Below are 27,762 nucleotides of genomic sequence, written 5' to 3'. Positions count from 1 at the left end.
AGCCAGGGCCACAGCCAAGGTATGCAACAGCAAGCAGGCTTTAATCGAGGGTGTCTAAGCAGGGTGACCCTAGCCTCTTTGGTTCCAGCAACTTCTCTTTTCTGCTCAGGTCAGAGGCAGGAAGAAGGCCTGTTTTCTAAAGAGAGTCAGTCTCCATCTTCAAGCTGTTTTATGTGCCGGATCCCATCTCTCTCACTCTAGTTGGCTTGCAGTCTGTTTTCAAGCATCTTCCTTCCTTGAGAACAGGAGTCGTCTTCTCACCTTCATCAATGTTTTGAGGCACTAGGTATAAGCGAAGGCACCTGGAATTAAGCTGCCTTTGCACTAGCTGTTCCCTCTACCTCAGGTACTCTTCCCCAGATATCTGCATGGCCACCTCCCTCATCTTCTTCACCCTTCATATCGTTACTGAAATGTCACCTTCTCAACAAGGTACAATCTGCTCCCTCTGCCAACCCCCAGGGTTCCCAGTCTCCCTTACTTTGGTCTATATTTTTCACAGCTCTCAATAAGTTCTCTGTCTTTGCCTTTTCTGCAGTTTGAGTATGATATGCCTAGTTATATCATCACATTATATAATATATAATACATATAGTATATATACATATAGACAGTGTTTTAGTATCACTAGAATGTTAGCTCCATAAGAGCAGGAATTTTCGTTCATTTTGTTGAACACAAAGCACACAGAAGGCTTCCCTGCTGGCTCAGTGGTAAGGAATCTGCCTGCAATATAGGAGACTCGGCTTGGATCCCTGGGTTGGGAAGATCCCCTGAAGAAGGAAATAGCCACCCACTCCAGTATTCTTGCCTGGGAAATCCCGTAGGCAGAGGAGCCTGGCGGGCTACAGTCCATGGGGTTGCAAGAGTCAGACACGATATAGCGACTAAACCACCACCACCAAAGCTCACAGAAATGGCACACAAAAAGCACTCAACAAACGAGCGTGTGAATGAAAAGGGAAACCCAAGTTCAGATCCCGCCCTTTTGGTTATTAGCCGGCTGTGGGCCTTTGGCAATTTGCTTCTCCCTCAACCGCAGTTTCTTCATTTATGAGATTGGAGTCCAAGCACCCACCTCACCAGATTATGCATGTGAAGTGCCTGTCAGGATGCTAGGCATGGAGAGATAGTTAATAACCATTCTGTCTAATTGATATAATTACTGCCTCTCAAACTCTTCACCTTCCATCTGTTATAAGTACCCGTTACTCAGGGCCATCACAGAGACAATTAATGCACCAGAGCCTTCAGCTCTGAGGCTGTGATGAGGGCAGGAGGGCATGAGGCAGTGAACAGCCAAAGATCTCGGGATTCTCTTTTTCCTAGGCTAGTTGAGCTGACTCAGGGGCAGTTGACCTCACACTCTCAGCTCTCAGTTACATGGCAGCCACAGATCTGGAACCAGTCCTCTGGTCCCGTGAGAAATCTGAGCCCTCCTTTGACCTGCTAAACCACCTCTGACACACTCGATTTTCTAAGCCCTCTGATCAAGTCTGCAGCAGGGAAAGGGACTCAGCTCACCAGGACCTCACAGGTGTGTGGAGAAGATCAGGCCACTGCTTGCACATGAACACCTCCTACCGCTTGGCACCTGTGGGATGAAAAGGAGATGCTCAAAGAGCAGTTCCCAAGTCAGAGGTTAGGGTCCCATGTCCTGCCTCCACTGCTCAACAATCGGGATTCTTTGGTTTCCTAAGGTCTCCAAGCTTCATTGTGCTTAGCAGTAACATGAGACAGTAACACCTCACTGGATTGTTATGGTGAGATACAGTTCTGAAGTGCTTTAGCACATGCCTGGCACCTCATTAGGTCATCTTCAAACACCAGATGAGTTCTATAGGACCACCTCACCAGTGGTGGCTTAGGCCAGTAGGAACCATACAAACTATGGCTGTGAGATAGGAAGGAGGGAAATGCATCATGCCTTCAGGACTGTTTGGCCCAGTCAGCTAGAGAGGGAACAGCTTTCTCCAAAATCTGAAAAAATAATTTTTTTGTCTGTCAGTTTATTTACTAATTTTTAATTGGGGTATAGTTGATTTACAATATTATATGTTTCAGGGGTACAACAGTGATTCACAATTTTTAAAGATTATACTCCATTTGGGAATTCCCTGGTGGTCCAGTAGTTAGAACTTGGCACTTTGAAGGCCAGGGCCCTGGTTTAATCCCTTGTCGGGGAATTAAGATCCCACAAGACGTGCAGCACAGCCAAGAAAAAAAGAAGATTATATGCCATTTATAGTTATGATAAAATATTGGCTAAATTCTCTGTGCTGTACAGTATATCCTTGTAGTTTATTTTATACATAGTAGTATGAACCCTACCCTTATCTTGCCCCCTCCCCTTCCCTCTCCCGAGTGATAACCGCTAGTTTGTTCACTATATCTGTGAGTCTGTTTCTTTCTTCGTTATATTCACTACTTTGTTTTATATTTTTGTTTTATCTTTTAGATTCCACCTATAAGTGATATCATATAGTATTTGTCTTTGTCTGACCTAATTCACTTAGTATAATATCCTCCAGGTCCATCCACGTTGTTGCAAATGGCAACATTTCATCCTTTATTATGGTTGGGTAGTATTCCATTGTGTGTGTGTGTGTATCACATCCTTTTTATTCATTCATCTGTTGATTGACACTTAGGTTGCTTCCATATCTTGGCTATTGTAAATAATGCTACTATGAACACTGGTGTATATGTATATTTATGAAATAGTGTTTTCGTTTTCTTCAGATAATGAAATTCCAGGAGTGAAATTGCTGGATCATATGGTAGTTCTACTTTTAGTGTTTTGAGGACACTCCATATGGTTTTCTACAGTGGCTGCACCAATTTATATTCCCACGAATAGTTTACGGAGGTTCCCTTTTCTTCACATTCTCACCAACACTTGTTACAAAGTCTGAAATTTTAATTTCTTTTTAAAAAATATTTATTGATTTGGCTGCACCGGGTCTTAGTGGAGGCATGCAAGATCTTTGATCTTCACTGTGTCATGTAGGATCATTAGTTGTGACATGAGAACTCTTATTTGCGGCATGTGGGATCTGGTTCTCCAACCAGGGATGGAACCTGAGCCCTCTGCATTAGGTGCCTGGAATCTTAGTCACTGCACTGGGCCACCAGGGAAGTCCCTGAAATTTTAATTTTTAATCCTGTCTGCCAAGCAAAACTGATTCTGCAAATTATAATCTTCAGTTGATGACCAGAACTCAGGGAGGTATGAATGTGTTGTATGTGTATATCATAAATCAAGAAACACAATTTATTCATGTCTTTATTCACTCTAGGAATGTTTACTCACCCACTCTATGCTGTGCCTTCTGCTAGGGGCCCCTGCAATGAGATACAGGCTCTGCTTTCAAGGACCTCACAGGTTATGGAGGAGATGAGGACACAAACGATCCCAATAAGATTGGCATGGTATTTCACGAGAAACACTCCAGGATTACAGTAAAATTCAGCAGAAGGGCAATTATCCTGGAGGGCATGTGTGTGTGTGTGTGTGTGTGTGTGTGTGTGTGCAAGTGCCAACTCTTTGCGACCCTATGGACTCTAGTCATCCAGAATCCTCTGTTCACGGGATTTCCCAGGCAGAACATTGGAGTGGGTTGCCATTTCCTACCCCAGGAGATCTTCCCAACCCAGGGATTGAACCTGTGTCTCTTGTATCTCCTGTACTGCAGGTGGATTCTTTACCGCTGAGCCATCAAGGAAGCCCGATTATCCTAGAAGGGGAGTTCAGAAAAAGCTCTTCTGGGCTCCTTTGAAAGATGAGTAGAACATGCAGAGAGGAAGGAAGAGGCAAAGGTCATGCTCTGCTGGATCACTCGGCTGGAGAGGTCACTGGAATGGCCAGATCATGCAGGGCCTTCAATCCTAAGGAGCATAATGTGCCAGTCTGGGCATACTGGCAGTGCTATTGACATTCCCTTGTGCTACTGACATTCCAGTTTCCTAGACTCATACATGACTCAATGCTGGTAACTTAAATAGGAAGAGCAGCAGCCAGCTGCCCTCTATATCTTCTTTTATTTTACAAAGTTATTACTTTCCCCATATAAATTTTTAATTTGGTATGCTGTATTTTCATTTTTATTCAGTTCAAGAAATTATTTATTTATTTTTTTGGCTGAGTGGCATGCAGGAGCTTATTTCCCTGACCAGGGATCAAACCCATGCCCCCTGCAGTGAAAGCACAGAGCCTTAACCACTGGTCCATGCCATAGCCTGGACATAGAATAGTTTATTTAATATTTACTAGTAACAGACATATAGGATATTTCTAATTTGCTGCCATTAGAAACTTTGAATGTAATGAAATCCTCCCACAGACAACTTTGTGCACATGTGCAAGTATTTCTTCAGTTCAGTCGCTCAGCCATGTCCGACTCTTTGCGACCTCATGGGCTGCAGCACACCAGGCCTCCCTGTCCATCAACAACTCCCAAGCTTACTCAAATTCATGTCCATCGAGTCGGTGATGCCACCCAATCATCTCATCCTCTGTCTTCCCCTTCTCCTCCTGCCTTCAATCTTTCCCAGCATCAGGGTCTTTTCCAAGGACTCAGCTCTTCCCATCAGGTGGCCAAAGTATTGGAGTTTCAGTTTCAGCATCAGTGCTTCCAATGAATATTCAGGGTTGATTTCCTTTAGGATTGACTAGTTCGATCTCCTTTCAGTCCAGCGGACTCTCAAGAGTCTTCACCAACACCACAGTTCAAAAGCATCAATTCTTTGGCACTCAGCTTTCTTTATAGTCCAACTCTCACATCCATACATGACTACTGGAAAAACCAGAGCTTTGGCTAGACAGACCTTCGTTGGCAAAGTGATGTCTCTGCTTTTTAATATGCTGTCTAGGTTGGTCATAACTTTTCATTCAAGGAGTAAGCGTCTTTTAATTTCATGGGTGCAGTCACCATCTGCAGTGATTTTGGAGCCCCCCAAATAAAGTCTGTTACTGTTTCCATTGTTTCTCCATCTATTTGGCATGAAGTTATGGAACTGGGTGCCATGATCTTAGTTTTCTGAATGTTGAGCTTTAAGCCAACTTTTTCACTCTCCTCTTTCACTTTCATCAAGAGGCTCTTTAGTTCTTCTTCACTTTCTGCCATAAGGGTGATGTCATCTGCATGTATGAGGTTATTGATATTTCTCCAGCAGTCTTGATTTCAGCTTGTGCTTCATCCAGCATGGCATTTCTCATGATGTACTCTGCATATAAGTTAAATAAGCAGGGTGACAATATACAGCCTTGATGTACTCCTTTCCTGATTTGGAACCAGTCTGTTGTTCCATGTCCTATTCTAACTGTTGCTTCTTGACCTGCATACAGATTTCTCAGGAGGCAGGTCAGATGGTCTGGTATTCCCATCTCTTTCAGAATTTTCCACAGTTTGTTGTGATCCACACAGTCAAAGGCTTTGGCATAGTAAATAAAGCAGAAATAGATGTTTTCTAAAACGCTCATGCTTTTTTGATGATCCAGTGGATGTTGGCAATTTGATCTCTGGTTCCTCTGCCCTTTCTAAATCCAGCTTGAACATCTGGAATTTCACGGCTCACATACTGTTGAAGCCTTCTTGGAGAATTTTGAGCATCATTTTGCTAGCGTGTGAGATGAGTGCAATTGTGCAGTAGCTTGAGCATTCTTAGGCATTGCCTTTCTTTGGGATTGGGATGAAAACTGACCTTTTCCAGTCCTGTGACCACTGCTGAGTTTTCCAAATTTGCTGGCATATTGAGTGCAGCACTTTCACAACATCATCTGTTAGGATTTGAAATAGCTCAACTGGAATTCCATCACTTCCACTAGCTTTGTTTGTAGTGATGCTTCCTAAGGCCCATTTGACTTCACATTCCAGGATGTCTGGCTCTAGGTGAATGACCACACTATCGTGGTTATCTGGGTCATGAAGATCTTTTTTGTATAGTTCTTCTGTATATTCTTGCCACCTCTTCTTAGTATCTTCGCTTCTGTTAGGTCCATATCATTTCTGTCCTTTATTGCGCACATCTTTGCATGACATGTTCCCTTGGTATCTCTAATTTTCTTGAAGAGATCTCTAGTCTTTCCCATTCTATTGTTTTCCTCTATTTCTTTGCATTGATCACTGAGGAAGGCTTTCTTATCTCTCCTTGCTATTCTTTGGAACTCTGCATTCAAATGGGGATATCTTTCCTTTTCTTAGGGATGGATATTGAGTGAAGCTGCTAAATCAAGAGTAGAAATATTTTAACTTTTAAAAGGTACTTGGGGATCCTTCCCTGGTGCTGCAATGGCTGAGACTCCACACTCTCAGTGCAGAGGCCCCAGGTTCAAACCCTGGTCAAGGAACTATATTCCACATGCCAAAACTAAGACTTGGCATAGCCAAATAAATAAACATTTTAAAAAGAAATGGGATGGCCCAGTGAGACCAAGTTACTATAGTTCTCACTGCAGTACAACTTTGGAACAGGGTTGAGAAATTCCATCTCATGCTGAAACAACTCTATGGCCACATACCTGAATGTTATTGGTCCATGAGCCATGGTTTTAGACCTGCAAGATCTGAGTTCCTTTACTAGAAAAATACAGAGTCCAGAAACCCAGACCATCCCTTGCCAGCTGGGGCTACCTTTGCACAGTGATTTCCACAGCAGCCTACACCAGTTTCTCACTTGGATGGATGCCACTCACAAGCAGTTTGTAACAAGGAGCATGGAAAAAGTCTCAAGGTGGAAGTGACCTCATCTACTGTCTCAATCTTTTTAATGCTTCTGAATCTTTAGAGATAAAAATTGTTTCTCATTTCAAGCTTCATTTATCTAACACAAGTCAAGTTCAACATCTTTTCATGCTCCTTGGCATGTGGAATCTTCCCAAACCAGGGACTGAACCCATGTCCCCTGCATTCGAAGGTGGATTCCTATCCACTGTGCCACCAAGGAAGTCCTCAAATGTTTCTTGAGGCTATTACTTCAGTTAATTGAGAATTCACATCTTTTGTCCATATTTTCTTTTGAGTTGATTTGTAAAGTTCTTCTTATATTTTGACTACAAATATTTTGTTTAATATATATGTTGGCAATTAGTTCCTCCTAGTCTATTGCCTATCTTCTAACTTTGGTCATACAGAAGTTTAAAGTTTTGATATAGTCAAATTATCACCGTTTTCCTTTATTGCTTCATTGGTTTTGGACTTCTTAAAGAAGTCTTTAGATATCTTTAGATATCATTTTCAATGGCTGCACAAAATTTCATTGTATAATTTGCGAAATTCTCTCTTACTACTGAAAATTTAAGTTGTTATATCCTTTCACTAATATAAATAATGCTATGAAAAATAAGTGTTCAGGGGGGAGTTATGCAACACATGTTTTTATTATTTATGTCGGATGTTTGTTGCTTCAAATAAGTTTACTTCTACAACTTTGGAGAGTGAAGAAAAAAAAAAAGAAAAATAAGTGTTCAACTTGATTTTTAAAAAATTTTTGGCCATGCCACATGGCATGTGGGATCTTAGTTTCCCAACCAGGGATAGAACCCATGCCCTTTGCATTGGAAACATTTAGTCTTAACTACTGGATCTCTAGGAAGATCCCTCAACTTGGTATTTTTAACATATATCTTAGTTCCTAGCAAACTTAGCATAATGGATATTTCTTGGGTTGGGGGTGGTGGTGGAAATGCAGAACAGTTTTTCCAAACTGACTCAAGCCATGTTTAAAAAAATGTAATAAAAAAAATGCAGCCAATGTCAACCAAATTGTTGGAGAATTAGCTGTACAAATGTACTTCTCCTTTAGCCCATCTAATCAAGAGTTGGTGGTTGTGGTTTAGTCACCAAGTCGTGTCTGACTCTTTGCAACCCCATGGACTGTAGCCTGCCAGGCTCCTCTGTCCATGGGATTTCGCAGGCAAGCATACTGGAGTGGGTTGCCATTTCCTTCTCTCAGGGGATCTTCCTGATCTAGGGATCAAACCTGCATCTCCTGCATTGCAGGCAGATTCTTTACCAACTGAGCCACCAGGGAAGCCCAATCAAGAGCTGACTTGGCCTCTAAAATCTAGGCATGGAAGTAAAGCTTCATCTTCCAAGGTTGTGCTTCCACAGGGTATGACAACTACCTGGGATGGGACTTCAACCACCTACCTGAGTCTTCCTTCTTACTGTGACTTCAGTTTTAGGGTGCCCTTTGCTTGATGAGTCTTCAAGGTTTAACTCTGAGAAGGTGGTAAATGGACCTGAGAAGATGAGGTAGAAGGAAGAGAAGTCTCCTGCTCAGCTGCCACAGATTTGTGAGAGGCAGCTGTATTTCCAGCAGATGGAGCTTCATATGCCGGGGGTAGGGTTTCATTTCCAGCTGGTGGGGCTCCATATCCCGCAGGTGGGGCTCCATATCCCCCAGGTGGGGCACCATATCCCCCAGGAGGGGCTCCATATCCCCCAGGTGGGGGTCCATATCCCCCAGGTGGGGCTCCATATCCCGCAGGTGGGACTCCATATCCCCCAGGTGGGGCTCCATATCCCCCAGGTGGGACTCCATATCCCGCAGGAGGGGCTCCATATCCCCCAGGAGGGGCTCCATATCCCCCAGGTGGGGCTCCATATCCCCCTAGTTGGGCTCCATATCCTTCTGGTGGAGTTCCATATTCCCCTGGTTGGGCTCCATATCCTGGTGGTGGGGGTCCATAGATCACAACTGGATATGCTGAGAAGGAAAAAAAAATCAGTTACTCATTTTTTAGAGCAGACAAGGAATAAGTAAGGAAGTGGCAGATAAGTTGGATGTTTTAACATTTCCTGTTGTGGAAGAATTCAAATTAACATGAAAATAACCTATAGTTAAATCTCTATATACTAATAGTTGTACACAGATACACACTTAACTCAGTAAAGTTTGTTTTGATCATAAAAAAAAAATGCTCAATGAGGAATATGTATTTGGGAAATAGAGAAGAGATAAATTTTTAAAAGTCATCTATAATTCCATCATCAAAGACAAAAACTTATTATTTTGGTATATTTATAGGTAGGATCTCTGTTAATATTTTTTATACAGTCATGATTATGACAATCACACAATTTTTAAAAATCTGGCTCTTTTTACTTGACATTGTGAGAATGTTCTTTATATTATTTTTTCTTTTTTTCCTGGCTGCTCTGCATGGCTTGTGGGATCTTAGTTTCCCAACCAGGGATTGAATCTGGCCCTCAGCAATGAAAATGCCAAGTCCTAACCACTGAACTGCCAAGAAAGTTCTTTATATCATTAATGTATTTCACAAATTAAAATCTGGACAATATTTTATCATATGGATAAATGCTACTTATGATAAGTGCTACCTGATTGTCAGAGAGTTATGTTGCTTCCAACTTTCCAATTAATATATATATTTTTTTAAAGTATTTATTTATTTACTTTTGGCCGCACTGGGCCTTTGTGGTTTTGCGGGGCCTTTCTGTAGTTGCCATGAGCAGGGGCTGCTCTTCGCTGTGGTGTGCGGGCTTCTCACTGTGGTGGCTTCTCTTGTTGGCAGAGCCTGGGCTCTAGGCATGTGGGCTGCAGTAGTTGTGTCACACGGGCTCAGTAGCTGTGGTGCTCTGGCTCTAGAGCATGGCTTAGTTATTCTGTGGCATGTGGAATCTTCCTGGACCAGGGATTGAACCTGCGTCCCCTGCATTGGCAGGCAGATTCTTTTCCACTGTGCCACCAGGGAAGTCCCTCCAATTAATATTATAATAAACATGGGTTTTATTTATTTCCTTGGCTACATTCCCAAAATGATTTAACTGTGTCAATGTGAATGGATAACTGTCAAGTTACTTTTCTATAATCCATATTTAAGCTATCTAGAAAAAAAATTAAAAGAATCGTCATTAAGATGCTCAAAGAACAAAAGGAAAAATGTATATAAAGTCAAGAAAAGTGATATATGAACAAAATAGAAACAGCAATAAAGAGATAGAAAACATAACAGGAAACCAAAACAAACAAAATCCTGGAGCTGAAAAGTACAATAACTGAAATGAAAAATTCACTAGAGGGATTCAAATTCATATTTGAATAGGCAGAAGAAAGAATCAGTAAACCTGAATACAGAACAATAAAAACTGTAGATAGAGAGGAATAGAAAGAAAAAGACTGAAGAAAAGTGAACAGAGCCCAAGGGACCAGTGGGACACTACCAAGGGGACCAACATATACATTGTGAAAGTTTCAGAAAAAGAAGAGAGAAAGATGTAGAGAAAGTATTTGAAAAAATAATGACTGAAAACTTCTCAAATCTGATGAAACACATGAATATAAACATCCAAGAAGCTCAATAAACTCCAAATAAGATGAACTCAAAGAGATCCACACGGACACATTACAGTCAAACTTGCAAAAAAGAGAATCTTGACAGCAGCAAGAGGGAAGTGAATAATCACATACAAGAGATCCTCAGTAAGAAGATTAGCAGATTTCTCTTCAGGAATGTTGGAGGCCAGAAATAAACTATCCAACAAGAATCTTATATCTGGCCAAACTCCTTTCAGCTAGAGAAAGACAGTAAGATGTTTCCAGATAAACAAAACCTGAGGGAGTTGATTACAACTAGACTTGTCTTGCAAGAAATGCTTAAGGGAGTCAAATGAAAGGACACTAGATAATAATTTGAAGCCATATGAAGAAACAAATATCTCAATAAAGGTAAATCACTGAGCAATTATAAAAGTCAATATTATTATAACAAAGGTTTGTAATTTCATTTTTGTTTTCTACATAACTTAAGAGACAAATGCATTTAAAGGAAATATTAGATTATGTCTTTGGGGACACAATGTATAGAGATATAATTTTGTGATATCAACTGAAAGGAGTGAGATGGAGGGCTTGTAAAGGTACAGAATATTTGTATGTTATTGAAGTTAAGATTGTAAAATTCAAATCAGAGTTATAACTTTAGGATGTTTAATGTAACCTCCATGGTAGTCACACCAAAAAAAGAAAGCTATAAAATATAAACAAAAGGAAATGAGAAAGGAATTCAAACTTTTCACTATCAAAAAATCAACTAAATACAAAAGAAGACAGTGATGCAGAAAACGAGGGACAAAAAAGCTATAAGGCATATAAAAACCAAATAGTAAAACAGTAGAAGTAAGGCTCCCATCATCAGTAATTACTTGAAATGCAAATGGATTAAATTCCCCAATCAAAAGACAGAGATTGGTAGGATGAATGAAAATTCATGATTCAACTACATGCTATGTGTTTAAGAGACTTGTTCTAGATACAAAGACATAAATAAATTGAAAGTAAAGGATGAAAAAAGATATTCCATGTAAATAGTAACCAAAAGAGAGCAAAAGTAACTATACTAATATCAGACAAGATAGACTTTACATCAAAAAGATTAAGAGATAAAGAAGAAAATTACATATTAATAAAATATCACATCATATATACAGCCAAAGAATATAACAATTACAAACATTTACACAGCTGATAACAGACCATCACATATATGAAGCAAAAACTGACAGAATTGAAGGAAGAAGCAGTTTTACAGTAATATTTGAAGATTTCAATATCCCTCACTCACACTGATGGATAGAACAACCAGAGAGAAGATAAATAAGGAAGAAGAGGAACAAACCAACTGGATCTAACAAACACAGGACACTCTACCCAACAACAGAATACACATTACTCTCAAATGCTCGGTTGATGAGCCATGTCAACTCTTTGTGATCCCATGGACTGTAGCCCACCAGGCTCCTCTGCCCATGGAATTTTCCAGGCAAGAATACTGGAGTGGGTTGCCATTTCGTTCTCCAGGGGATCTTCCCGACCCAGGGACCGAACCTACATCTCTTATGTCTCCTGCATTGGTAGGCGGATTCTTTACCACTAGTGCCACCTGGGACCCTGGTACTCTCAAGGACACGTGTGATATTTTTCAGAATAGACCATATACTAGGTAACAAATAAAGTCTGGATAGATTTTAAAAGATAGATGTCATACAAAGTAGCTTCTCTGATCACAAAGGGATTAATTTATAAATCAGTTCAGTTCAGTTCAGTCGCTCAGTCGTGTCCGACTCTCTGCGACCCCATGAATTGCAGCACGCCAGGCCTCTCTGTCCATCACAAACTCCCGGAGTCTACCCAAACCCATGTTCATCGAGTCGGTGATGCCATCCAACCATCTCATCCTCTGTCGTCCCCTTCTCCTCCCACCCCCAATCCTACTCAGCATTAGGGTCTTTTCCAATGAGTCAACCCTTCGCATGAGGTGGCCAAAGTATTGGAGTTTCAGCTTCAACATCAGACCTTCCAATGAACACCCAGGATTGATCTCTTTTAGGATGGATTGATTGGATCTCCTTGCAGTCCAAGAAACTCTCAAGAGTCTTCTCCAACACCACAGTTCAAAAGCATCAATTCTGCGGCGCTCAGCTTTCTTCACCGTCCAACTCTCACATCCATACGTGGCCACTGGAAAAACCATAGCCTTGACTAGACGGACTTTTGTTGGCAAAGTAATGTCTCTGCTTTTAAACATGCTATCTAGGTTGGTCATAACCTTCCTTCCAAGGAGTAAGCGTCTTTTAATTTCATGGCTGCAGTCACCATCAACAGTGATTCTGGAGCCCAAAAAAGTAAAGTCTGGCACTGTTTCCACTGTTTCCCCATCTATTTCCCATGGAGTGATGGGACCAGATGCCATGATCTTAGTTTTCTGAACGTTGAGCTTTAAGCCAACTTTTTCACTCTCCTCCTTCACCTTCATCAAGAGGCTCTTTAGTTCTTCTTCACTTTCTGCCATAAGGGTGGTGTCATCCGCATATCTGAGGTTGTTGATATTTCTCCCGGCAATCTTGATTCCAGCTTGTGTTTCTTCCAGCCCAGCGTTTCTCACGATGTACTCTGCATATAAGTTAAATAAGCAGGGTGACAATATACAGCCTTGACGTACTCCTTTTCCTATTTGGAACCAGTCTGTTGTTCCATGTCCAGTTCTAACTGTTGCTTCCTGACCTGCATACAGGTTTCTCAAGAGACAGGTCAGATGGTCTGGTATTCCCATTTCTTTCAGAATTTTCCACAGTTTATTGTGATCCACACAGTCAAAGGCTTTGGCATAGTCAATAAAGCAGAAATAGATTTTTTTTCTGGAACTCTCTTGCTTTTTCGATGATCCAGCGGATATTGGCAATTTGATCTCTGGTTCCTCTGCCTTTTCTAAAACCAGCTTGAACATCTGGAAGTTCACGGTTCACGTATTGCTGAAGCCTGGCTTGGAGAATTTTGAGCATTACTTTACTAGCATGTGAGATGAGTGCAATTGTGCAGTAGTTTGAGCATTCTTTGGCATTGACTTTCTTTGGGATTGGAACAAAAACTGACCTTTTCCAGTCCTGTGGCCACTGCTGAGTTTTCCAAATTTGCTGGCATATTGAGTGCAGCACTTTCACAGCATCACCTTTGAGGATTTGAAATAGCTCAACTGGAATTCCATCACCTCCACTAGCTTTGTTCGTAGTGATGCTTTCTAAGGCCCACTTGACTTCACATTCCAGGATGTCTGGCTCTAGGTGAGTGATCACACCATCGTGATTATCTGGGTCGTGAAGATCTTTTTTGTGTAGTTCTTCTGTGTATTCTTGCCACCTCTTCTTAATATCTTCTGCTTCTGTTAGGTCCATACCATTAATAAATCAACAACAGAAGTAAAACTAGAAAATTCACAAATTTCTGGAAATTAAACACCACACTCAGGCTTCCCTGGTGGTCCAGCAGTTAAGAATCTGCCTGCCAATGCAGGTGACATGGGTTCAATCTCTGGTCCAGGAAGATCCCACATGCTGCAGAGCAACTAGGCCTGTGCACCACAACTACTGAAGCCCACACTCTCTAGGGTCCATGCTCTGCAGCAAGAGAAGCCACTGCAATGAGAAGCCTGCAAGGAAACACAATGCAAAAAAAAGTAGCCCCTGCTTGCTGCCCAAGAGCAGCAACAAACACATAGTGTGGCCAAAAATGAATAAATAAATAAATATTTAAAAATGGGGAAAGGACTTGAATAGATACATCTCTTCAATAGATACTTGAAGATACACAAATGGTCAACAAGCACATGAAAAGATGTTCAATACCATTGGTCATTAAGAAAATGCAAATTAAAATTATAATGAGATATCACCTCACCTCACTAGGATGACTTTAATATAAACAACAAGCAAAAAGAAAGGAAAATAACAAGCATTGACAATGATATGGAGAGATAGGAACTTGTACTTTGCTGGTGAGAGTAAAAAAACACTGCAGTTACTGTGGTAAAAGAGTTTGGTGGTTTTTCAAAAAAGTTAAACATTGAATTACCATATCACCCAATGATTCCAAACCTAAGTATGTACTCAAGAGAAATGAAAAATTATGTCTACAGAGAAACCTATATACAAATGATTATAACAGCTATTATTCATAATAACCAAAAGGTGGAAACAAGCCAAATGTGCATCAATGCACGAATGAATAAACAAACTATGATATATACAATGGAGCACTAGTCAGACACAAAAAGTGAGGTATTGATACATGCTACATCTTGGACGAGCCTTGAAAACATCATGTTAAGTGAGATAAGCTGAACACAAAGTCACATGTTGCTTGGCTTCTTTTATGTGATATACACAGAACAGGCAAATCCAAAAAGACAAAAAGCAGATTAGAGGAAACCAAGAGACAAAGGAGAGAGGACAACGAGGAATGATTACTTCGTGTGTATGGGGTATTCTCATGGGGTAATGGAAAAGTTTTCCATTTTGTTTGCTTGTTTGCTTTTTGACTGTGCTGCATAGCATGCAGGATCTCAGTTCCCTGAGCAGGGATCAAACCTGCACCCCTTAAGTGAAAGGGCAGAGTCAACCACTGGACTGCCAGGGAAGTCCTGGAAAAGTTTTGAAACTGGAGAGAGCTAAAAAAAAAAAAAAAAAAAAAAAAAAAAAAAAAAAAAAAAAAAAGAAACTGGAGAGAGCTGATGGCTGCACAGCATTGTGATACACTAAATACCATTGAATTTTTATGTTTCAAAATGGTTAATTGTATGTTATACAAATTTCAACTTAAAAACATTTTTATAAAACTTTAGCAATACTTACTTCAAAATTTTGAATTTCAGTTGATTAACACTTAGAAATTAAGGTAACTATAAAGACCAGAAATAACTACCCATCTGCTGCTGCTGCTGCTAAGTCGCTTCAGTCGTTTCCAACTCTGTGCGACCCTGTAGACGGCAGCCCACCAGGCTCCGCCGTCCCTAGGATTCTCCAGGCAAGAATACTGGAGTGGGTTGCCATTTCCTTCTCCAGTGCATGAAAGGGAAAAGTGAAAGGGAAGTCGCTCAGTCGTGTCCGACTCTTAGCGACCCCATGGACTGTAGCCTACCAGGCTCCTCCGTCCATGGGATTTTCCAGGCAAGAGTACTGGAGTGGGGTGCCATTGCCTTCTCCGAACTACCCATCAGTTGTATACAAACTAAATGCTGATGGACATGCATGTCATGCTCCAAGGAAAACCCCAAAAATGGCCTGCATCTGGGAGTCTGTTAGCAGCCTCTTAGGAGACCTTTCGTGGTCCACCCACAGACTGTGAACCACATTTGAGAATCACTGATCTGCATCTCTGGAGAACATGGCTCAGCAACTGTGGACAAACACAGCTGCTACAGGAAAGGGTAGAGGTCACAAAGCCGAGGATTGGCGTCCTCATTGAGGATGAAGGGCGTGGCACAAGCAGGATGGCTGTGCTTGTGTGAGAGAGGAAGGGGGAAGTATGCAAGAGCACATGTTTCTGCTCAGGTTGTAAGCACAAGTGACTTCCTACTGATCAGAGTTGCCCAATATCCTCCATATTTGTACATCAAAATAAACCTGAAATTGATGCTTTTGAACTGTGGTGTTGGAGAAGACTCTTGAGAGTCCCTACGACTGCAAGGAGATCAAACCAGTCAATCCTAAAGGAGATCAATCTTGAATATTCATTGGAAGGACTGCTGCTGAAGCTGAAACTCCAATACTTTGGCCACCTGATGCGAAGAGCCAACTCAATAGAATATACTCTGATGCTGGGAAGATTGAAGGCAGGAGGAGAAGGAGATGACAGAGGACGAGATGGTTGGATGGGATCACCGACTCAATGGACATGAGCTTGAGCAAGCTCCGGGAGATGGTGAAGGACAGGGAAGCCTGGCGTGCCGCAGTCCATGGGGTTGCAAAGAGTAGGACATGACTGAGTGACTGAACAACAACAAAAAAGCATGAAATGGAAAGCCGGTCACTTACTGACTTGCCACCGGGTTTGAATCATGGACTCAACTATTTTCCAACCCCCAAAACTCTGCTGCTTCTTCTGCAGCAGAATTGGAGGCAAGTTATCAGTGATTAGATCTCTGAGCCCTGGGCACACCTTTCTACCTCCCAGGAAGAACCTCCCTGCCATACCTTACCTGGACAAGGTGTCTGTGGGGAGCACACTGCACCCCCTGGGAGAGTAATTATGTATAGTCCTGAAGTGTCAAACCAGTAATTTACACTTCCAAGTGGAATTCCTCTGGCAGCTGAGAAGACAAATTTGGCAAAATAAGGGCTCTTTAATTCTTTTAAGACAGATACACAGCAACTGTCAACCAAATAATTAACAGAGTATTAACCAACATGTTACATGTGTGCCCGGCAATGCTCCCAAGATACAAGACTTAAAATATACTCTGTCCTTGACCTCAACTGTATGCTTCCTGAAGGCAGTGATTGTGTATATTTTCCTGTGCTTATTGAAGGCCTAGCATAACACCCACCATAATAGAGATTCAGAAAAAATTTTCAAGTGAGGATTCTATCAAGCTGTCAAGATAACTCCATTAAAGGCCAACATACTGGCAGTACCCTGCAGGTGGTGACTGCAGCCATGAAATTAAGACGCTTGCTCTTTGGAAGAAAAGCTATGACAAACCTAGACAGTGTTTTAAAAAGCAGAGACATCACTTTGCCGACAAAGGTCCATATAGTCAAAGCTATGGTTTTTCCAGTCGTCATGTATGGATGTGAGAGTTGGGCCATAAAGAAGGCTGAGCACTGAAGAATTGATGTTTTTGAACTGTGATGCTGGAGAAGACTATTGAGAGTCCTTTGGACAGCAAGGAGATCAAACCCGTCAACCCTAAAGGAAATCAACCCTGAATATGCATTGGAAGGACTGATACTGAAGCTGACACTCCAATACTTTGGCCACCTGATGTGAAGAGACGACTCATTGGAAAAGACCCTGATGCTGGGAAATATTGAGGGCAGGAGGACAAGGAGAGACAGAGGATGAGATGGTTGGATGGCATCATTGACTCAGTGGGCATGAGTTTGAGCAAAATCTGGGAGATAGTGAAGGACAGGGAAGCTTGGCATGTTGCAATCCATGGGGTCATAAAGCGTCGGACATGACTTACCGACTGAACAACAACAATGGCATTACCAAAGAAAGCTTCTGCTGGTCTCCTCTGCATCTCTTTTATAAGGACACTTTAATGGTAGTTAGTATTTGATGGTATTTGAGTAATCTACAGTAATTCTCTCATCTCAAGATCCTTAATTATATCTGAAAAGCTTTTTTTTTTTTTTACAAAGTAATATTCAAAGATTCTGAGGATTATATTTTCAGAGCCATATTTACATATGCTTCTGGCATATGACCAGAAGCAATGTACACAGCTTCCACGCCTGGCCCATGAAAACTTCCCAAGTGAGATCTTTACTCTCTTCCTCACTCTGCTGGCCACCCAAAGAGGCTGTGGAAGCCATGTGTTAATGATGAGACTCTACTACCTTGGGTCCCTGAAGGGCTGTGTGGAACAGAGGTCCCTTTAACCTCTGCTGATTAGCCTCTTTTTAAGATTTATTTTGATGTGAGCCATTTTTAAAGTCTTTATTGAATTCGTTGCAATACTGCTTCTGTTTTATGCTTTGGTTTTTTGGCCCCGAGGCATGTGGGGTCTGAACTCCGGACTAGGGATAGAACTCACACTGTCTGCAATGGAAGGGGAAATTTTAACCACCAAACTGTCAGAGAAGTTTCCAACTGGCCTTTATATAAGCAGTAATAGCCATTACCTTATTGTTGTTTATTTAGTTGCTTAGTTGTATCTGACTTTTTGTGACCCCATGGACTGTAGCCAGACAGGCTCCTCTGTCCATAGGATTTCCCAGGAAAGAATACTGGAATGGGCTGTCATTTCCTTCTCCACCATTATCTTAAGTCACTGATAATTTGGGGTTTATCTGTTTCAATAGCTAGCATTATCTTAACTGGGTAGGATGTGCTCAGTTGTGTCCGACTCTTTGTGACCCCATGGACTGTAGCCCACCAGGTTCCTCTGTCCATGGGGTTTCCAAGGCAAGAATACTGGAGTGGATTACCATTTCCTTCTCCAGGGGACCTTCCCAGCCCAGGGATCAAATCCACTTCTGTATTTCCTCCATTGCAAGCAGATTCTTTACCTCTGAGCCACCAGGGAAGCCCCACCATAAGATAGGATAATGTATTATTCTTGCATATGTCTATTTCCACTAGACTGTGTTCATTCTCAACTAGATTGGAGTTGGTGGTGGAAAGTAAGGGAGAAAGAGGAAGAGCATTCCAGACAGAGCAAATAGCCTGAAGGCTCAGAGATGGGAGAGCAAGATGCAAAGAAGTCCAGTTGGATTGGAATACAAAAACTCAGACAGTGAGGGATATAAAGTGAAGCTACATTGAATTAAAAGATTACTTGTATTATAAGTTTGAAAGAGTCCTCTGCTAAATGTATTAGATCAGTGCTGCAAGACTTGACAGTATCTCTTCCCATGCTTTAGTCCCATGAAAAATGAGAATTAAACCCAAGAAGAGCAAATGTATAGCCAGAGAGAAGACAAGAAGGCATGCCAGAGGAAGAAGAGCCAAGGTAACTCTACCAAAAACAAGAGTACTCAATGATACAGGCACTTAAATGGACAAGAGACTATCAGGCATAATCATTCGGGTGTCTGACTGTAAATTCCCACTAGATTGTGAACTCCTTCAGGTTAAGGAAGGACTAAATCTTCTGTTCTTAGCATGTAGTAGGGTACTTGGTACATAGTCAGTAGGCTCAGGTAATACCCACTGAATACATGTGAAATCTGGAAAAGGAAATGGCAACCCACTCTAGTATTCTTGCCTGGGAAATCCCATGGACAGAGGAGCCTGGCAGGCTACACAGTACATGAGGTTGAAAAAAGCTGGACACAGCTTAGCAACTAAACAACAACAACATGGGCAAATACCAACGTCCTGACCACAGAGGCCAGAAGTCTTCACTGGTTAACAGATCTACTCCAAGTATACAGGTCCCCAAACCCCAAAGCGCTTGATATCTTTATCAGCATTGCTCACCAGCAGAAGCAGCTTTTACCATCAGTTGGGCAAATTCGATGGCACCTCCTTTCCTGAAGGACAACTTAAAAACAGCTTGTCCTTCCCAGCCACCTGGGGGGAGAAATGGCACACACTCACTAAGAGGCTGGCACACTGGTAACAGAAGCACTGCCAAAAACATGGAGAGAAGCATGACCCAGCGAAGTCTGAATCTTAAACTTTCTGTAAGCTTTTGAGAAAAAATATACTTCTGAGGGGGACACTTACCACCCGGAGCTGCCTGAATGGTTCCTTTAATGTAGTTGGGGGCAAAAATTGGTTGTTCAATGGTGCAGCCACCCATCAGGCCAAACGGCATCATAAAAGAAAGCATGGGGTCATTGACTAAGTGTGAAGTCACGAAGACCACCTAAGAGAAGAAAGAAACTTTGGGAAAGGAAGGCAATTCGTCCATGGGTTGAAACGTAGAAGAGCAATTCTAAAGTCAAGGCTGCTTTGGCATCCTGGCCTAATTGAGAAACATCACTGATTTTCTTCCATCACTCTTCAACAGGGAAAATCTCCAAGTGGAAATGTTTCAAAACATTTTGAAAGTCAAGGTTTAACCTCTCTCCGTTTTAAGGGAAACAAACGTAGAGTTAATTAGATCAAAGTAGAAGCAGAAATTACCTGGTATGGGACTTTCCTGGTGGTTCAATGGTTAGGAATCTGCCTGCCAATGCAGGGGACATGGGTTCAATTCCTAGCCCAAGAAGATTTCACATGCCACAGGGCAACTAAGCCTGTATGCCACAACTCCTGAGCCCGAGTGCCCTAGAGCCTGTGCTCCTGAACAAGAGAAGCCACTGCAATGAGAAGCCCGAGCACCGCAACTACAGAGTAACCCCCACTCGGCACAACTAGAAAAAGCCCGCACATAGCAATGAAGACCCAGCACAGTGAAAAAAAATGAAAAATAAATTAGATTAAAAGAGAGAAATTACCCGGTATGAAGTGAGAAACAACGTTCCTCTCTTTGTACCATTAAAGAGATAGGATTCCACTGGCTTCTGTAGGAAGGAGAGGTCCACATCCTCACACTGCTTCAAGACACTGCAGAAAAGAAAGGGCAGACAGCACACGGTTTAGGAGTTATATAAAAATGATACAAACAAAGCTCTCGGGGCAGTTTCTAGCCTGGAGGGAGACTTTAATAAATGTTATTTGCTGCTACTGGTGCTACTGCTACTATTTTATTAAAATAGAAAGGAATTGAAATGATCTTATTCTCTGACAACTCACAGTTACTTGTGAAGTGGTGGGACTGGACACCATGATCATTTTTTGAATGTTGAGTTTCAAGCTATCTTTTTCACTCTCCTCTTTCACTTTCATCAAGACGCTGTTCAGTTCCAGCACAAGCTGGAATCAAGAATGCTGGAAGAAATGTCAATAACCTCAGATATGCAGCCAACACCACCCTCATGACAGAAAGTGAAGAGGAACTGAACGGCCTCTTGATGAAAGTGAAAGAGGAGAGTGAAAAAGATGGCTTGAAATTCAATATTCAAAAAACGAAGATCATGGTGTCTGGTCCTGTCACTTTATGGCAAATAGGGGAATAATGGAAACAGTGACAGACTTTATTTTCTTGGTCTCCAAAATCACGATGGTGACTGCAGCCATGAAATTAAAAGATGCTTGCTCCTTGGAAGAAAAGCTATGACCAACCTAGACAGCATATTAAAAAGCAGAGACATTACTTTGCCAACAAAGGTCCATCTAGTCAAAGCTCTGGTTTTTCCATTAGTCATGTATGGATATGAGACTTGGACCATAAAGAAAGCTGAGTGCCAAAGAATTGATGCTTTTGAACTCTGGTGTTGGAGAAGACTCTTGAGAGTTCCTTGGACTACAAGGAGATCCAACTAGTCAATCCTAAAGGAAATCAGTCCTGATTATTCATTGGAAGGACTGATGCTGAAGCTGAAGCTCCAATAGTTTGGCCACCTGATGCAAAGAACTGACTCACTGGAAAAGACCCTGATGCTGGGAAAGATTGAAGGCAGCATGAGAAGGGGTCGACAGAGGATGAGATGATTGGATGGCATCACCGACTTGATGGACATGAGTTTGAGCAAGCTCTGGGAGTTGCTGATGGTCAGGGAAGCCTGGCGTGTTGTAGTCCATGGGGCTGCAAAGAGTAGGACACAACTGAGGAACTGAACTGAACTGAAGATGAATAAGTCTAGAGATCTAATATGCAGGCGTGAAGACTATATCTAATAATTCTGTATTGAACACTGGAAATATGCTAAGAGAGTAAATTTGAAGTGCTTTCATCACACTAAAACAAAAAGGTAATTATTTGAGGAAATGAAATGTTAATTAACTTGACTGCAATAATCATTTCACTATGTACATTACATTATTGTTATATACTTTATATACAATTTTTATTTTTTAATGGCTAAGATAGTAAATTTTGTTATGTGTTTTTACCACACACAAAAATGATGAACAAATTAGCAAAAAAATGGAGGATATTTATGAACTAAGAAAATTCACCAAATACATATATAGTTGATAACCATAAGACAAAAATAATTTCATTAACAATAAAACTTTTAAAAAAGATTTCATTATTTGGATTCCATTATCAGACTAGCTTCCCTGGTGGCTCAGATGGTAAAGCATCTGCCTGCAACATGGGAGACCTGGGTTCGATCCCTGAGTTGGGAAGATCCTCTGGAGAAAGAAATGGCAACCCACTCCAGTACTCTTGCTTGAAAAATTCCATGGATGGAGGAGCCTGGTAAGCTACAGTCCATGGAGTCGCAAACAGTTGGACTGAGCGACTTCACTTTCCTTTCCTTGCCTATCAGACTGGCAGAGCTATCAAAGATTAACATTCAGTGGTGGCAAGGTGAAATTGGACACAAAGTATTAAAAGGAATGTAAATTGATACAATTCTGTAGGGGGATTTTGCAATAAATATATTTCCATTTATAAATATGTTAAATATAAAATATGTGTAATATTTTAAAATATTTTTACAAGGATTTTTATATTATAAATATATAAAATTTTTTTAAAAAGTCTATGTCCTCTGGGGACTTCCCTGGTGGTCCAGCAGTTAAGACTGTGAGCTCCCAATGCAGGAAGCCTGGGTTCAATTCCTGGTCCAGGAACTAGATCCTGCACACCACAACTAAAGATCCCACAGGCTGCAGCAAAGGTTTGTGTGCCAAAATCAAGACTCGGCACAGCCAAATAAATAAAAATAAATATTTAAATAAAGAACAAATAAATACTTTTTTAAAAGTCTATGTCTTCTGACCCCACAATTTCACTTTCAGGAATATGTCTGAAAGAAACATTTTGACAGGTGAGCAAAAATAAATCTTTAAGAAATTCACTGTGGCAATGTTTATAGCAATGACAAACCTGACTTATCCCAGATAGTGGCTTGAGCAAAAATGTCTGCATATTGGAATACCAGACACTGAAAATAATGATGTATTAATAGATGCCAATACTGCAAAGCATTCTCAATACATCAGTAAATGAGAAAAACAAATTATAAAGCAGTCTGATAGGGGAAGGTGTGTGTATTTCCACAGGGGGACAAGCAAAAGGATACATATCAAAATATAAAAAGCACTGAATGTAAGAATTTGGGGTAATTAAATGTTTCCCAATTTTTCTACATGGTATTACCTGCACATTTTAGAATATGGATTTTTTAAAAAAAACAAAACTCAGTCAGTATCTTCCTTTTTACCAGTACAGTCTGGCTCATACATTTATTATGACTCTTCAGCTGGGATCAGAAAAAAAATCTCCACACAACACAGCCAAGCTGTGATGAATTTCTTAACTGCGTATTGTGAATAGTCAGGAGAAGTCAAAATATAACCAATCTTCTCTCTCTCAAGCTATTTCTGTAAAGTAGTTTCTATCCAAAAAGCTAGAGCACTGACAGCCTCGTTTGCAGAGGAGAAAACAGAGACATAGTCCTCATCCTTTTCGAGGGGCAGCCAGAGTAGAGACATGAATACACACTACCAAAATTCAGAGCTCTTCCACATGCCTGACCATACGATTTTAAGCAAATTACTTTTTGCTTCAGTTTTTCCACCTGTGAAATGAGGAAAATAGTACTGATCCTCATTGCAGATAAGCAGTTATAACCATAAAGCCCTTAGAACAGTGCCCCGATAAGGTCAACCACAGAAAGGACTCCACAAAGATAATTCACAAAAAATCAATGTTATAATTTTTTTAAGACCACGCTTCATTCCTTGCCTCCAGCACACAAACAGAAAAGCAGAGACACAAACCCGTAGCCTAGATAAGAAGACACTCAAACACCAGATTAGAAGTGGCTTCTTGGAACAGAGTCACAGGCACACAGGTCACAGTTCTCCAGGCCAGTGTGCAAGGCATCAGCATGGTAGGCAATCATCTCACTACTAGGAAAACTGAACAAAACAGCAGCGGTCCTTTGGGACCAAGGAAGAATGTACAGCCTTGACAGAGTGTATAAATCTGTCAAGAAAATATTCTGGGGAAGGGAGCATAGAAAAAAAAGATCTGGACATCAGCATGATGTACTGTCTTAAAGGATCTTCCTGACAGACGCATTCAACGTAATCTGGGTGTGTTTTGCCTCACCTGAGCACTGCATTGGGCTTCAGAGTCTCACAGCTAGGAAAACGAGGGCAAATCTGAGCAGAGAGAGCATATCCAAGAACTGTTGGGGAGTTCGAACAGGACTCTAACAGCCTGGGCAGGGGATTGAGGAGGGGAGTGAAGCAGGGGCCGAGGTATTGGGTAGGGAAGTAAAAATGGGCAACTCTGGGCTGAACCTGACAGAGGCTGGAGGAAACGGGTGAGCGGCAGGCACTGCTAGCACCACACAAAGCCATGGGTGCAAACCCCAGGGCCACCGTGGGAGGTGAGAAAACATCACTCTTCCCAGACGTGTCTTCTTTTGGTCCCCTTCTTTTCAAAAAAGTAAGATCAGTCGTCTCCTTGGTTGGGGGCGAAGAAGAGAGAGGGCTTTTTGAAGTTCTGAGGGTGAAGAGAGGCCCCAGTTCAGGATCTTTCTAGAAAGATCCACACTCGTGCCTCTTCTACCTCCCAGAAGCCTGGGACTTTGTTGCCCTCACTCTACAAAGGTAGCACACTCCTAACGGCACCGCAGGCCACCCCAAGGGTTGGTGTGACTTTCCTTTCCTGCCACTGCACTTCCAACTTTTTTCTGAGGCAGCACGCAGCTCACTCCCTGCGCACGTGCCCTTCACACGTGTGACACCCCTATTCCCGCCTCCACCACATTCACATACGGAACACCCGCGAGGCAGCGCCGGCCCTAAAGGTCCGGGAAGAGCTACGCTTGCTCGTGAGCGCAAAAATGGCGGGAAAGTCTCTGATTGACTGAGAGTTTGCCCGCTGCCAATTCTCCTGGCTTCTCCTCCCTTCGACAGTTCCACAGGCTTCCTTTCAGGCACCTTTCTCCAGAGGGGATGAGGGCCCCACGACGGCTCTCGGTGTGGCTCTGGTTCACTGCCATCCTGCCCAGGCCCCTTCCTGCGGCCCCGCAGATGGAAAGGGGCGGGGCCTGCGCCGAGCTGTTGGGTGGGGTTCTGAAGGGGAGGGCGGAGATTATGGCGCAAGGACCTGGAGTGAGTGAATCAGGTGGCTGGTCACGTGAGGGGCCTCGGTCGGAGGACCAGGCAGAGTCAAGGTTGAGACAGCCCTGAGGGAAAGGGGGCGTGTCCAGGGGATTGGCTCCGCCCCCAGAGCGCCGAGGAGTGAGGGATGAGGCGGTGATCGCCACAGCCAGACGCAGTCTTGGCCGCTGCTCTGTCGCGCCTTCCTAGCTGCCCCGCTGCCCACGAGTATGGACTTGAATTGGTCCTCTCAGGAATCAAAATTAAAAGCGGGATTTTCCTACACCCTTCCTGACCCGAGTCAGAAAACTGTTGCCTTTTGGAGAAAGAGTTCGAAATGATTCCTCATTTCTCCTGAGGCGAGCAGAACTCTCTTCCCCCAGAGAAAGACTGAAATCAGAGCCGATTTTTTGTGAGGCAGCGTCCAGGAAATGGTGCAAGAGATGGGTGAGGAAATCCAAGGGGGGATTTCGACCCTGAGTGAGTCCGTTCCAGCTCCAACATGGAGAGAGCCTTTTGTCTCTGTGTCTCCCATCATACCTGCCCTGCCTCCTCCAAAGGGTGATTGTGAGGATCAGGTGATACATTTTATCAGAGTTGCTTTTAAGACTAAAATGTTTTCTTATTTCCTTGAACTTCACCAATAGGACCAGAGGTTTTCCAACAAAAGGATGTTAACATCTGGATTCAGTTCAGTTCAGTTCAGTCGCTCAGTCGTGTCCGACTCTCTGCGACCCCATGAATTGCGGCACGCCAGGCCTCCCTGTCCATCACCAACTCCTGGAGTCTACCCAAACCCATGTTCATCGAGTCGGTGATGCCATCCAACCATCTCATCCTCTGTCGTCCCCTTCTCCTCCCGCCCCCAATCCTACCCAGCATTAGGGTCTTTTCCAATGACTCAACCCTTCGCATGAGGTGGCCAAAGTATTGGAGCTTCAGCTTCAACATCAGACCTTCCAATGAACACCCAGGATTGATCTCTTTTAGGATGGATTGATTGGATCTCCTTGCAGTCCAAGGGACTCTCAAGAGTCTTCTCCAACACCACAGTTCAAAAGCATCAATTCTGCGGCGCTCAGCTTTCTTCACTGTCCAACTCTCACATCCATACATGACCACTGGAAAAACCATAGTCTTGACTAGACGGACTTTTGTTGGCAAAGTAATGTCTCTGCTTTTAAACATGCTATCTAGGTTGGCCATAACCTTCCTTCCAAGGAGTAAGCGTCTTTTAATTTCATGGCTGCAGTCACCATCAGCAGTGATTCTGGAGCCCAAAAAAGTAAAGTCTGACACTGTTTCCACTGTTTCCCCATCTATTTCCCATGGAGTGATGGGACCAGATGCCATGATCTTAGTTTTCTGAACGTTGAGCTTTAAACATATGGATTACCTACCATATATTTCATTAAATTTAAGGTGTTGTCAGTTATAAAACAGGGGCTTCTCAGGTGGCTCAGAGGACTGCCTGACAAGCAGGAGACACTAGTTTGATCACTGGGTCAGGAAGATCCCCTGGAGAAGGAAATGGCAACCCACGTGAGTATTCTTGCCTGGGAAATCCCCTGGACAGAGGAGCCTGGGGGGCTACAGTCCATGGGGTAGTGAAGAGTCAGATACAACTTAGCAACTAAACAACAGTTATAAAAAGTGTAACTCTAAGGGGGAAAAGCTGCTAAATCAACTGACATCTGTTGTTAATATGTATCCTGATTTCAGAAATATATATGTATATACATATATTTTTAAGTATGACGACCATAGGAATGGTGTGAAGCAGTGGAAAAAACATCGCGCATTGAGCCCTAGGTCCTGTCCTGCATTGCTAACTAAGTATATAACCTTGGGCAAGATGATCATGCTTCCTAGGCTTGTTTCCTTATCTGTTTGAAGAATTAGAAGAATTCTTAGGTTTCTTTCAGCTGTAATATTTTATGTTTGCCAAACTATCTCTCAAATCTTCTCACTTTTCTCCATCTCCTTGTGGCTCCAGTTCTAGCCCTCATCATTTAACTTGAATGACCCCAAGAGCCTACTGACTGCTTCCTCTAGTCTTGACCCCCACCATTCATTTATGCCTTGAGATCATCAAACAGAACGTTGAGGACCCAAACACAATTGCATATGGTCGTCACATTCAAATTCAGAGAAATAATGTGCAGGTAGAGTTGTGTTATTTGCCGACTATAGAAGAGAGTGTGAACCCCATAGAGAGGAAGGACTGATTTAAGTTCAAAAAGGACAAGAGAAAAGCAAGTGCTTTAAGTTTAAATTCTTAACTCTTAAAAAGTCTCCAGTGCAAAATAGGCAGGTTTCTAGCAAGATGGATCCACTCCTCTCACAGATTTGGTTTTATGCCTTTGGAAAAAGGAGGATGGCTCAGAAATTGAATGAAAATAAGCATTGTTTCCATTGGAAGGACAGGCTACGCAGAGTATCACATCCCTCAAGGTCCTGTGAAAGACCTATAACTCATTTTGGATACAAAACTCCAGGGAATAATGTCTGGCGACCAACTTCTTGCCAAATGAAGATGAACAAAATTTTTCCATCTCTAATTTCTGTGTCTGCTTCTTACCAACATGGTCCTGTCTCACCCTCTACACGAGTGAGATGATGTAATAGCTAATTTGGCCAAGGATTGACGAGCACAAATAAAACACAGTTCAGACA

The 27,762-nt window shown here is 42.2% G+C and overlaps 1 protein-coding gene and 1 long non-coding RNA gene across 12 annotated transcripts; one reads left to right on the top strand and one right to left on the bottom strand.

Moving 5' to 3' along the window:
- Nucleotides 1-20: 20 nt before the first annotated feature.
- Nucleotides 21-25,013, bottom strand: WBP2NL (WBP2 N-terminal like). 11 transcript variants are annotated; one of them, XM_081587741.1, is made up of 12 exons: nucleotides 24,925-25,013; nucleotides 24,280-24,444; nucleotides 24,086-24,118; nucleotides 21,440-21,601; nucleotides 20,412-20,520; nucleotides 19,696-19,837; nucleotides 19,447-19,539; nucleotides 16,496-16,606; nucleotides 8,151-8,709; nucleotides 3,667-3,773; nucleotides 1,525-1,594; nucleotides 21-282 (listed from the first exon to the last, which is right to left on the bottom strand). In XM_081587741.1, exons 2-9 carry the CDS (start codon nucleotides 24,378-24,380, stop codon nucleotides 8,216-8,218), a joined length of 1,245 nt encoding a protein of 414 aa, XP_081443867.1. In that variant the 5' UTR covers nucleotides 24,381-24,444; nucleotides 24,925-25,013; the 3' UTR covers nucleotides 21-282; nucleotides 1,525-1,594; nucleotides 3,667-3,773; nucleotides 8,151-8,215. The 11 variants fall into 11 exon arrangements, with proteins under 11 accessions (XP_081443867.1, XP_081443866.1, XP_081443871.1 ...); XM_081587740.1 differs by lacking the exon at nucleotides 3,667-3,773 and having other exon boundaries at nucleotides 24,086-24,444; XM_081587745.1 differs by lacking the exons at nucleotides 3,667-3,773; nucleotides 21,440-21,601.
- A 138-nt stretch (nucleotides 25,014-25,151) lies between these two features.
- Nucleotides 25,152-27,762, top strand: LOC145544708 (uncharacterized). Its single transcript, XR_014081589.1, has 2 exons — nucleotides 25,152-25,533; nucleotides 25,734-27,762. It is a non-coding gene; the product is annotated as an uncharacterized LOC145544708 (long non-coding RNA).

The sequence above is a fragment of the Giraffa tippelskirchi genome, chromosome 4 (genome assembly GCF_054371585.1).
Source record: "Giraffa tippelskirchi isolate mGirTip1 chromosome 4, T2T-mGirTip1v1.2.pri, whole genome shotgun sequence".
NCBI classification, from domain to species: domain Eukaryota; kingdom Metazoa; phylum Chordata; class Mammalia; order Artiodactyla; family Giraffidae; genus Giraffa; species Giraffa tippelskirchi.
Note: the sequence above shows the minus strand (reverse complement) of the source record. Positions and strands in the feature narration are given on the sequence as shown.

What these genes read in the sequence shown, in the direction of transcription:
- WBP2NL (XM_081587740.1), bottom strand. Translation starts at nt 24,339, where the DNA reads ATGGCTTTGTGTGGTGCTAGCAGTGCCTGCCGCTCACCCGTTTCCTCC. An exon ending in CAGCATCAGGGTCTTTTCCA is followed by an intron (nt 20,521 to 21,439) that starts GTGAGTCAGTTC and finishes TCTTTTCTGCAG; the next exon opens with TGTCTTGAAGCAGTGTGAGG. An exon ending in CCCACAGACACCTTGTCCAG is followed by an intron (nt 8,710 to 16,495) that starts GTAAGGTATGGC and finishes TTTCCTTCTCAG; the next exon opens with CATATCCAGTTGTGATCTAT.